This window comes from Furipterus horrens, unplaced genomic scaffold (genome assembly GCF_987537825.1).
Source record: "Furipterus horrens unplaced genomic scaffold, mFurHor1.1.pri manual_scaffold_6, whole genome shotgun sequence".
In the NCBI taxonomy this organism is placed as follows: Eukaryota; Metazoa; Chordata; class Mammalia; order Chiroptera; family Furipteridae; genus Furipterus; species Furipterus horrens.
Window position 1 is genome coordinate 182,351,000 of NW_028327176.1, and position 13,040 is coordinate 182,364,039.

The 13,040-nt window shown below is 41.2% G+C and overlaps 1 protein-coding gene across 2 annotated transcripts in view; it reads left to right on the forward strand.

Moving 5' to 3' along the window:
- Nucleotides 1-13,040, forward strand: part of PLEKHG1 (pleckstrin homology and RhoGEF domain containing G1) — a 128,881-nt gene that overhangs the window by 35,315 nt on the left and 80,526 nt on the right. For both annotated transcript variants that reach the window (XM_090279976.1, XM_090279975.1), the window contains exon 2: nt 6,235-6,740. In XM_090279976.1, coding sequence (XP_090136102.1) covers nt 6,235-6,740 — 506 coding nt within the window. The remainder of the gene's footprint in view (nt 1-6,234; nt 6,741-13,040) is intronic.

Sequence of the window (13,040 nt, forward strand, 5' to 3'; positions counted from 1 at the left end):
AAGTGGGGAAACTGAGACAGATAACTGAACCAACTGACCAAGCAATTTACAGCCAGATACAGAAGGTCACCGTGGCAGAAAGCCCTGGGGATCTAAAAATGGGCACAGCTGTGCCAGACCTCACCCCCAGGGTGGCCTGTCCTCCCCTGGCATAACGCTGGTCCTGTGGTTTGCACCCCTGACATTTCATATCTGAAAGACTCCCTGGCTTTTCCTCCCTAGAGATAACATCTCGGCCTCAGTTGTAGTCCAGTGCCAGGCAGGCGACCCCAGGACCAACTGCACTGACTAATGACTCCCCAAAGGGCACCCCTGGAAAACTGATGAATATTCTATTGAGATCTCCCCTAAGGCGTCCCCTAAATTCCCAGACTTTAAAAGCCCTCAAAAACGAAGGTCCTAGCGCGTGCTCTCCCTCCGAGGAGCATGCCAGCACCTTACCCTCCGTCCTCTTCTTCCCTCCAGGGATCATCTTCTAACCTCTAAGGGACCCCGTGAGACGTGCAACCAGAGGAGCAATGAGCAGCAGCAGCTCATCCCAGGCTCACCCTGTGAATCTGCTGCCCCCAGAACCCCCCCTTTTCTCTGACTTCTCAATGAGCCAAAGCAGCCCTGCCTGGGCTCTCTCCTCTTGCTTCATCTGTCCTCATCCCTTCCTTGTTTCACTGCTCCCAGCTTTCATAAACGTGCCCTGAAAACCACCTGGACCTATACTGTGACATCTTTCCTGCGCAAAGTCAAGAATCCACACCCTACAGGCCCTGTCCCCTGTCTGATAACATCTTCACAGACTTTTCAATGCAACAAGAGTTTTTTTTTTTTAACTACTGATTTTGAAAATGGTTTTAATTTACAGAAAAGTCGCCAAGATAAATCCAGAATTCCTATACACGCTTCATACAGCTGCCCCCAATGTAAACGGCTTGGGTAACCATAGAACATTGGTCAGACTAACAAATGAAGATGGTAACAAGGTGTTTGCTTTTTGATTACCAAACAGCTACAGATAAGTGTGAAAATCACGTTCCTGGATCGAACATGGGGAATTGTAGTCCTGGCCCTGCCATTGATGCAAGAATCATGTTGGTATTTTAGAAAGCCAAGAGGTGGACATTCATGTTGCTCTCCGGGGGCTTTTATCTATGGAGCTATCCGCTATCCCAGAAGAGTGTAGGAGAAGAACTCTCTCCTCAAATACCTGGTGTTGTCTTTTGAAATATACAGATGTGTGTATTTCTTATAATTTTGACTCTTAGAAGATGTTTGGGTCTCTCTCTCTCTCTCTCTCTCTCTTTAAATCATGAAGTTCGTTGTTTATATCTTTGAGGTTCTACCAAGGCCTGGCTCTGTAAGAAATGAACTTCACTGGCTGATAGAATTACTTCTTGCTTATATTTTAGTCTCTCCCGTACCTTCCCTCTTTAAGTAGTTGGTGGCAGTGTAACAGGGAGCTACGCAATTTTAGTTATTCATTGGTCTTGGGCACAACTCATTCTCTTGATTTTCCTGATAGTCCTGACAAGGAACCCAGTTAGGTATTTGTGGTCTAGAATAGCACTGGGCAGAAGATGGCAGTTCTGACAGCTCCTCAGCCCCGGCCGTGCACCGAGCTCTGCTCGCCTTGGAAAGCTGTCCTTGAGAGTTGTGACAGGAGGGGTCAGCTGCGGACCCATCAGTCCCTCCTCAACATGGAAACATGGTCACTGGCAGCTTGGACTTTACTGGCCATGGAAAGTTCTGCCTCAACCCTAAGTCAGCCCAAGAGACAAGTTAGAGCCAAGAAGAGCTGCTTTAGGTTCTGGCCGTGCCATTCCAAAGGAGAGCAATTAAAGTAATGGAAGTTGGAAGAACAAACAAAGATAAGCCAAGGAATTAAAGCTCTTTCACTGAGAAACAGTCCTGAAGTGAAATGTGTGAAAGTGTTATGTACATGGTAGCTGGGTAGCCTTTTTTTTTTTTTTTTTTTTTTTAGTTGAAAATGGCACAAGAAGGAATATTTTATTGTGATGGCTTTTAGGCTAATAGCACTTCTAGTCGTGAGAATCGTTAGGACTCCAAGGCCCCTCTACCTGCACCACCAACATCTGTAGGTTTACCAAGGGTCAGATGGACCAATATCCTCAAGGTGGGGAGAACCAGATTACTTTAGGGTATTCACGGTCAAAACACCCACAGACATGGGCCATTTGCAATGTTTGGCAAGTGTACAGAAGATGCTGTGTAATTAGCCCTGTGTGTGGGATTTGGTAAGAAAGAGAGAAGGTACCAAAAGGAAAGCAAAGCAAAGCCTCAAATTACCCAAATGTTAATACAGCCAGCCAACATCTTTCACTCAAGGAAGAGGGAAAAGCTTTCCTGCTCTACAGTTTTGTAGCTCGTGTTTGTTTATCACGGGAAATCAATTACCGCCATGTCCAGTACGCAGGAATTGTCTCCCAACTCTTTTTTTGTCCGTTCGTAACAATATTGCATACTCAGGAATGGATCTTGAAGAAAGGACAAACTTTGAAATATATGCCCCGTTCCATTCACTATTATTTAAACAAAGATTGATAAGGAAGTAAATTTGAATCTTACAGAATCATAGAATTATCTAGAATATTTCTAGATCAACATTGTCCAACTAAAGTATAATACAAGCCACATATATAACTTCTAATTTTCTAGTAGCCACATTAAAAAAAAAAATGAAACTAGTACAAAGAATTTTAAGGCGATACATCATTTAACCAGCTATTCCAAAATATCATTTCAACATGTAATTAATATAAAAATTATTGATGAGTTATTTTATACTTGGTTGCATACTAATTCTTTGAAATCTGGTGTCTTTTTTACATTTACAGCACCTTGCAATTCAGACTAGTTGCATGTCAACTGCCTGATAGGCACATGTGGCTACTGGCTGCTGTGTTGATCAGTGCAGCTCTAGAATTAAATATTAAAAACTGGTGAATTGCGTTAGGAAGAATAAGCCAGACGGGATAGAAATCTTACATTATTTCGAGGGAGATGAGAACAAGACTAGACAGTTTTTATGAGGTATATTGCTTTACGTGAGAAAACTATCATTATCTTCCAAGCAATGAATTAACGTGAAAAATGGTGTCCATTAGCAAATGCAGCCTCATATTATATGCCATTATACAACCTAGCTTTAAATGTCTCACTTCTGTTATTGGTCATTTTGGAAGGTGTTTAATTTGTGGCGATAAGCTTGGCTAAATACTACAGCTATCAGACAGATCAAATGTTCTGTTTTATAAAGTGCCTGGTTGGCAGTTGAAAGAATAGGCTGCTTGGTCCAGGGACCTAGATACTGTTGACCCTTAAACAATTCGTGGGTTAGGGGAACTCACCCCAGCACAGTTGAAAATCTGCATGTAACCTTTAACTCCCCCAAAAGTAAGTTGTCCCTCAGTAACTGCAAGGGGATGGCTTCCAGGACCCCCGCAGATACTAAAATCCACAGATGCTCAAGTGTTCTATATAAGATCAGGACAACTATAGTAGCATAATCAATAAAATATAATGTAAAATAATTTTAAATATATATAACTATGCCATAGAGCAATCCATTATTATATTAAAAATACAGGAAAAAAATTACACTTAAAAAAAAATAGATGGTATAAATCAATGCATACAGTCGTGCCTCTGTATTTGCAGACTCCCGATCAAAAACAGTATAGGTATTTATTGCAAAGTATCTGCGTTATCAGTGGACCCATGCAGCTCAAACCTGTGTGGTTCAAGGATCGGTGGTGTGTGGCCTGGTGTTGTAACATGTGGATGCCTCTTTGGAACAAGGCCCAGTGCATGTGGCTGTTTGCCTCATCCATGGAGCAATCCCCTGTCGACATGAGTCTCACATCCCACGTTGCCCTACCTCTGACAGTGTAAATGGCACTGTCATCCCCAGCAGCCCAACAGGGACTCCTCTATAAACACTGGCAATGTTTTTTGTTGTTGTTCCTCCTTCTTCCCTAGTCCCAATATTGCCTGGCTAACTCAGAGTGAAAGTAAGTTTAAAAAAATGAGCCTCTGTTGTGTTCTTTGTTTCACCATTCCTGATAATGAACATTTGCCAAGAGTTATATTAACTATTAAGTATAGTTTTCTATACTGGAGAAAAGATTGAGTCTCATCTCGTCAGGAAACCAGAACTTGCCCTGGAGACCAGTGTATCCAGATCTATGGCAGGAGGTTGATCGAGAGCGTTCCAGGTGCCCCAACTTTCATAGACAGTATATCCAACTTAAGTTTGGCCTAACACATAGCCTCATTTGACCCTTGGGACCTTAAAGAATCCTTGCATACTTTCCAAGTTAGTGCCCAGTCATGAAAGTGGGGTAACCTCATGGTTACGGTTCGGGTGGATGCCAAGGGGAAGAAAACCTTCTTGTGTCTGCTCCTTCTTAGAACTGCCCACGACTTTCTTAGCACCAATCCCAAATGTGGGCAACCATCCTCCGCGGCAAGCGTATCTCAGTGCCTGGCTGCCTCTTGGATTTTTGCCACACTCAAGTGCGAGCATGCTGTTTAGGGCAAGTGCATTTTAACTACTGTAACCGGTCCGTGTTTTATGGGCCATAAAGTTGTTACAGGGCAAGCAGAAAGAATGTGGCAAAAGCTTGGGAAAATTTGCGGCAAACGTATACCGTGCGGCAGTGGTGATGCTGATCAATTACTCATTTCCTACGCCTTTCTCACCATTTGTCCTTGTTGACCCAAGTTAGTCCCTTTATTTTAGATTCAACAATTTTAATATTTGCATTATAAGTTGGCACTCATATTTGCCAGAGATGTAAGCTCTCTAGAAAAAGTCAGGATGTTGAAGGATGTAGACTTGATGGATTCTTTCTACTCTAAAAATATTGGTACCACCTGTTTGATGACATTTATTATACAGTCAAACCCCATTCATATTCCTTTTGAAAAATGATCATTAATTTATATTCTTGTTATTGTGTTTGTCTTGTTTGAACCTTCCAAACATAAGTTTCCCTCTTCGGATTTTCTAAACAAACCCCACAAACATGGATTTTGGTGGTAAGCTAATCTACCAAAATGAAGCTAACTTTTTTAGTAATTACACTGTTTATTGCAAGGCATTTGGTGTCTATAAACCTGGAACTCAGCAGGGGGGAAAAATGTTGATCCTGCCTTACAAATGAAGTTTGGAACTTTGTGTTTCTCCGAAATAGCTTTTGAAAGGTTAAATTTCATACAGGGCCCTGCTGGACCCAAGATTTCCATGCTGTGGGTATTAAGGGATCCTTTCACTTCGCAAGTGTGCTCTTCCCATGCCCTCTTCCAAACACAGACAGCCCCGTTTCTTTAAAAATACCTAGCTTTTTCATAAAGGAATGCTGATATTTATTAATTACTTAATTATATGGTTACACTGTCACATTATCTAACTTTACATGGGGGTGGTGTTGTGAACCAAATATACTCTGAAATAGTGTAACGCCATATACACCACAAATGCAGCGTCAGCTTTCAAGCAGAGACTTAGACATGTTGTAGTGAGAGGGTAAGTTTGAAAGGGGGGACGGGTCTTAATATTTGGGTGTTTCTTGCCCAGGATTAGAAAAATATTATCCATGCGACACTTCCTTTAATGCTGTCTGCTAGTAAAATGTAAAATTGTCAGCATCCGTCAAGTCAAGTAGCAGTGGTTCCAGAATGGAGGCTTAAAATTTTGTGGAATTAAGGTGGGTTACCCAAAATGAAGAGCGGTGTTTCCCAGACTGCATAGTAGTCACACAGGGTGGCGTTTTAAGGACAATAAGAATCACTTGTGGAGCTTGTTAAAGCTATGGATTCCTTACGCCCTGACCGCTCAGCTGTTAGTATAGAAAATTGGTACCAGTCTGCACCTGTTCGTCATCCCAGTTGGTCACATTTTGAGGCAGTGGTTGTAGCGCCTCTCAGACCTTAATGAGTGTGCAGATGGCACTGGCTTCCTGTCAAAATGCAGACTGAAATTCAGTAGGTCTGGATGGTTTCTGAGATTGCATTTCTAGCACGGTCCCAGGTGATGGAGAAACTCTTAACTCACCACAGTTCCTTTGCACATCCTTCTATAACTAACTTGCTGCCTCTTTGTTTTTGATTCTATACTTGGGGTGGGTTTTAACTCCCTTTAAATTTTCTGTTTAATATCATTGTAAAATACTTGCTTATCTTGTCCTTGTTTTTTTTTTTTTTTTTTTTTTTTTTATCTAGATGTCCTCCAGTTGCACCTTGAAGTGCCATTAGCTGTCACTGAAGATCCAGAGCCCAAGACCCTAGCCAGGTGTTCCCGTTTCCAAGAACTGAAGACCATGGAGCTCTCGGACAGCGACCGCCCGATCAGCTTTGGCTCCACATCGTCCTCGGCTTCTTCCCGGGACAGCCATGGTTCCTTTGGCAGCCGAATGACCTTAGTTTCAAACAGCCACTTGGGCTTGTTTCCCCAGGATAAGGAAGCGGGGGCTATAAAACTGGAGCTGATTCCAGCCAGGCCGTTTTCCGTCAGCGAGCTGCAAAGGGATAGCCTAGCCGGACAACAGAGCACAGACCTCGGCAGCAACAGGCAGCCCCGGAGCCAGCGGAGGGTGGAGACCAACGGGGCCACCAAAACAGGTGCAGAATCGGCCACCAGCCCCAAGCTCCTCTACGTGGATAGAGTGGTTCAGGAAATCTTGGAGACTGAAAGGACTTACGTGCAAGATTTAAAAAGCATCGTCGAGGTAAGGCAAACTTTTTTTTAAGTTTGTCATTCAGGATAGATATGCTTGCTAAATAAACAGCAAAGCCAGGTGTTGGGGATGTGTAGTTTCCTAAGATGTAGAAGTGGTGTGAACATTTAAACAGATCATAACGTAAGAGAGACCCTAGGGCCATACTCATTATGTTAGAATCCTCTTCATATTTGCTTTAATGAATTGATTATGTGTTAAGAGCAAGAATAATGATACCAGCGTGTTCACCAACGCGTTGGGTTAACAACTACACCAAAGATCTGAGTGCCCGGCAGATGGTGGAGTAGACAGAGGTTGGAGTAGGACTTCAGGCCTGAATTGCAGGCATCAGGTGTATCTGGACTGAGCCCATCAGGCTATCTTCACTTTAATCACAACAGTCTGCTGGTGTCTGGCAGCTTCCAAAAATACTGAAACCTGTGTCCCACATCCAGAGACTATAATTTCATGGACCTGGGGTGTGTCTGGGTGGTGGGATTGTGAAAGATCCCAGGTGACTGTAATATGCTGACAAGCTTGGGAACTGCTGTTCTCTGCTGTCCTTTGTATCAGTTGGCATTTGGCAGAACATGGCGAAGGGTAGAGAAGACCTGTGGGCTTTGTCTTGGGAATTTCTGTTCACTTTTATAGTAAACAATTTTGCATAAATTATTTGACTCTGTGCAAAATGAGCTTAGCTTATGTGCCACCTTTCATACTCTGGAAATTCAATTATTAATTTGACTTTGATTTTTAGTAGGTTTATTAAGGATTAAGAATTACTCATTCTCAATTAATGATTAAAATATTATTATTTCAAAGGCATATTTATATATTATAAAGCTATACTCACTTTGTTGCCCAGTAATATACCAAATCCTTTCATCTGTTAGTGCCTACTTCCTGTTTTAGACTTTTAACCTAAAATGTCTCAGAGTATAATAGAACACTTGCTGATGAGAATATTCTCCACCAAATATATATATTCTTATTGCTTTAGGAAAAAAATCTAAAGCATGATTGTGTGTTGAGTTCCACAAATAATAGAACCAGACACTGCCTACTAAAAATAGTTATGACATAACTTCCCAGTAAAAATAGAAAAATCAATTGATGCTCAACCAAAACAATATGTGATACCAAATGTTGAATAAGCCAGGCCAATTGTTTTTTAATTTCAACAATGATGTCATTTGTACTTGAGAAGAAATACCTGTGAAACTGCCAAAGTTTTACAGCCTCTTAGGAAATTTATGGTTGTCAAAGCTTTCTCGGTTGATCCTTTTTCTTTCTTTCTTGGAAACTTTTCCACCTAATCAAAACTCGCTCTACTGAGAGAGGAGCCTTTAGTTACTGAACCGGTATTCTATGGACACTCTCACCTTTTCTGGGCTGCTTGATACATCTCGGGTGAGAAGAAATAAGGTAAAATATGAATGAAAGAAAACAGATCAAGAGAACTTGCATGTAGGTTGCGACGTCTGCAGGTTCCAGATTGCAATCCTGTCTTTTTCCCAAATAAATCATTTTTGGTGATAAAAAGAAATGGCAATCAACACAGAATATTTGCTAAGAAAGTTTCAGTAAAACTATTATTTCGGGCTATCCAAATGCTCTTGCCATTTTTTATTTTTTTTCTTTATCCATGAATGAATTATGTTTTACATGAGGGGTTGGTGGGCATTTTCTATAAAGAGCCAGATTGTAAATATCTTAGGTTTTCTGGGCCCTGTGGGCTGTCACACGGCTCATCTCTGCCATTGCAGCTCAAAGACAGCCGCAGCCACGATGTCAATGAGTGGGCATGGAAGTGCCAGCAAAACTTGACGGCCCGGTTTGACCCAAGGACCATAGTATGCTGACCACTGTATTAGAGTGTAATTTGTGCCTACATTTCATCAACTGTAAAGCGAGACTAATAAATAGTACCTGCCTCATGGGGTTGTTATTATGGAAATTAGATAATCTATTAAAAGCTCTTATAGTCAGATGAATGTGAGATTTATCAGGATGATCACTTAGTAAGTTATGTAATATCACTGAGGTGTACACCTGAAACTCATATAATGATATGTCAACTGTAATTGAAAAATTAAGTATATATAGATATAAAAGAAAAGTTCTGCCCTGTCTGGTGTGGCTCAGTGGATTGAATGCCAACCCTGCAAACGACAGGGTCACTGGTTCGTTTCCCAGTCAGGGCACATGCCTGGGTTGTGGGCCAGGTTCCCTGTTGGGGCCATACAAGAGGCAACCACACACTGATGTTTCTCTCCCTTCCCCTCTCTGTAAAAATAAATCATTTTTTTAAAATTTTTAAAATAAAATAGATTAGCAAAAACTTAAAAGGAAAGAGAAGGTCTTACAACAGTGCCTAACACATGGTAAGCAATTAATAAATAGAAATTATCATCATCACCAGCCTCCTTTGAATTTGCTAATTGAGAGTAACTATACTCTCTTACCTAAGGTCTTTCAAAAAAATAATCAGATGAGCCAATTCACTACAGCAGAAATTTAATTAGGAGAACATTTAAACAGGTGATTCCAACACTATTGTTTTGAATGCAGGTGGATTATTTCTAATAAATCCACTGAAAATTTGAGGTGGAAGAGGAAAGATGAGGAAGAAGGGTGTTGAGAGGGAGGGAAGTTGGGGGAAAATGTCCCAAACATAGAGGGAGGCGCCCAGATAGGAAGAAGTAGATGCTGCTTTGTTCCAGAAGTCTCTGGATGCTTTTAGTCATCCACCCTTTCCACCTAGAAAAACTCAGAATCTCTTCAGATCATGGGTGAGCTGTTGCAGCCTCTTCTTCACATACTTTTGCTCTGTGACCACCTCTGTTTCTCAAGATTGAAATTTTAACAACGGTTAGAGTCATTTTATCTAGTTCTTTCCTTTATTAAGAGTAACCAGTTACAGCAGGTCCTGGAATAACATCATTTCCTTCAGCGTTTCACTATAACATTGATGAGATGCCTTAGGAACTCAACTCTTGTTTGTATCAATTAGCCTCTGGTAAGATGGACCTCGTTATACAGTTTCACTTGAAGTCACCAAACCTACCAACGAGTTAAGTGAGGTCACTGTATTTTCCCACTTGCAGCAACTCTACCCAGTAAAGACCATTGTAACAGATATTTTTTTAAATACAAAGTGCCAATTCCTTCAAAATCTGTTTTCCTTGATCTGTGTGTAACCAGTTTTTACAATTCTGTAGCCAGCCTCCTCTAATATCCTCGATTTTACCAATACAGAATTTTAAATTAGGGAAAGGGCTACTCATTAACACCTCACTATGATAAGCTCTCACAAAGACCGCAGGGCCAAGCTTGTGAGTTGACTCTTTCTGGGAGAAAAAAATAGTCTAATCGTTTATAGTGGTAACTGGTAAGTCACTGTTCATTTACGCAGTGGTGCAGTTCCGCCTTTCTGTACTCTGCTTTATTAAATCCCATCTAACTAATATCCTTCAACAGTAATTCTTGGTTTAATTTCCCCCGTAAGTAGTACGTTTGATCTGTATACCATGTCCATATATAATCCTCACAGCTCAGGTTTAGGTTTGGTTTTTAGGGTTTATAAACAGGAACATTGTTGTAAAAGATGATGGAAATACGTAGTGATTTAAGAGACATTAACACAACATGATTTGACATGTTCAATATCATCAGTTACTTATTTCTGAGCAGAGTCCTCCCAACGTTATTTAGGCCATAGGATTCTCAGGAGTTGGTTACATATGTGAAGAAAACCTTTCTTTCCCATATGTAGAGACATTGTATTAAAATAATACCAAATGTATAGATATTTTTCCTTTCACATGCCATTTAAGGATTCAGAAATGAATTCCTAATGCTTGCTAAAACTTTAAGTAAAAATATTATCTTTCTTATTTCCGTTGCTCTTCATTCCTTGAATTACTCCCTGAGACCCTTCGCTCTGCCCTGCCCCCATCATTATTACTCCATCTTCTGCTCCTTTGCCCAACATCCAAGTCAATTGCTTTCACACACTTGATGTTTGAAAGATAGAGGGAGAGGTGAGGTCTTGACTATCACCCCTATTCAAAGGAACAATGGAGCCCTGGATGGTACCGCTCAGCTGGTTGGAGCATTGTCCCATAAAGGAAGGGTTGAGGGTTCGATCCCTCGTCTGGGCACATACAGGAAGTAACCAATTGATGTTTATCTCTCACATCGATGTTTCTCTCTCTCCCTCCCTCTCTCTCTAGTGAGGATTAAAAAAAGAAACTAATCAAAGGAACAACAGGGCCGTTGTTTCCATTTCTATATATGGCTCCTCATAACATTCACACACAAAATTAGACAATAAATAGAAATCAGACTTTAAAAGTCAGAAATATAAAATAGCCAGTGATGTAATTTGTGGAGACAGAGAAATCCATACTTGGAAAGTAGAAAATAAGGGTCTCTTTATTGACTTTAATGACTGAGGAGGGACTCCCGTGGGTTACTTTAAGCTTTCTAAATGATCTATAAAAGAGCCTTTCAGAGCCTTATAAGACTGGGTCCTGGATATAGGTCATGGCCTTTTTTTAACCTTTTAGGAAAGTTTTTAAATAGTTCACATTACATAATGCTGTGTAATTAGAAGTTATATCGCTACTACAAAATGCCATCTTTGAACTACAGAGATGCTGAATTAATTCAGCTTGCAGATGTTGAGGACATGTGTATTATGCAAAAAGTGGGTAAACTAAAATATTTGTGACATATGTTTATTTTTTTCTATCATTTCTAGAGAGCTAAAATCCTTTTCAAGTGCCTTTATCCATACAGTGCGTTAAAAAGCTAAGAATTGAGTATTATAGCCGTAATGTTTAAAATGTAAAGCGCCGAAGCCTTAAGCATATCTTTGTTGAAAGCATGCAGCACTGTTCAAAAGCTGTAGCTGACCCAGGATGAGACCAGCGATCTCTGACCTTCTCCTTCCCCCTTGACTCTTACGTTTACTAGTCTACACGTACTCTTCGTTTATTGCGTGATGGTATAGGCCGTGTAGGGGTGGGTGGAAGAGAGAGAGATGCTTTTCACACGGTGACGTGAAACACATTGAAAACTATTCTGCCCATCGCCAGAGCTTGGAGAAGAGGCTGCTGTTCATGTGGAGGTATCCTGTTCTTTGGAAGGGGAGCTCGCGCATGCTGGCAAGCAAGCCCCCTCCTGTATTTGTGCAGAATGAAAAAGGAAGCCTTGGGAGTCTGTGCCATGACTTGACCACTTTATGCCTAGAGACTTAGCTCTTAGGCTCACAAGGTGCCTAAGACTTGGATGGAATGGAATCTGAGTTGGCTTTTGTCCCAGGCCATCACTCCCTCAAGGACAGCGCTGTGGATTTGATGTGGTTTCTGATGAAGCCTGGCTTTATATTGATCCTGTTGGAGACAAGCTCGTTGGGGGTGGAAGGGGCAGTTCCTCTCCCTGCCACTCCCTCCCTTAGCTATAAAGGACTGATTCTGTGGGGGCCTTCCCTGGACCAGCCGTCACTGCTTAGGACACTTGACAGGAGGAGAATGTTTTGAAACAAGGGAGAAGGCTGTTGAGAGTAGGTGACTTGTCATAGACTGTATTATCGTGCAGATGTCCTCACTCAGTACTTGCCCTCCAGGTTAAACAGTATTTATTAGACTGACACTTTTTATGAAGTTCATGGAGACTAAAGTTCTTGAACGCTGAGGAAAATATGTGTTCAATGCAAGAGTGTAGGACTTGGCAGGGATCGTTTTTAAGGAAGGCTTGTTATGTGGGTGGATTTTCTATAGAACTTACACTGTGGTACTTGGCACAATTTAATGTACTTTTTCTTTAGGTGGCATCTGAGCACTTTTATTTGAATGTCTCTATTTGTTTTTCCCTCTAAGGCTTTTTATCATAATGGATGAATGAGATCTTTCTTAAAACCATTTAAGATCTATAATATGTAGAAGCAACACTGTTAAATAGTTTTATGCCGTGTAGAAACCGTTCCTCAGATAGCACATCTCATCGCTATTATAATCCTCAGATCACACTGACTATTCATCTTCCTGTCCCTTTGTTGCTGTTGCTGCTATTGCTGTTGCTGCTGTTGCTGCTGTTGCTGCTGTTGCTGTTGCTGTTGTTGCTGCTGTTGCTGCTATTGCTGTTGCTGCTGTTGCTGTTGCTGCTGTTGCTGTTTCTTCTGTTGCTGCTATTGCTGTCGCTGTTGTTGCTGTTGCTTCTGTTGCTGTTGCTGCTATTGCTGTCGCTGTTGTTGCTGTTGCTGCTATTGCTGTCGCTGTTGTTGCTGTTGCTTCTGTTGCTGTT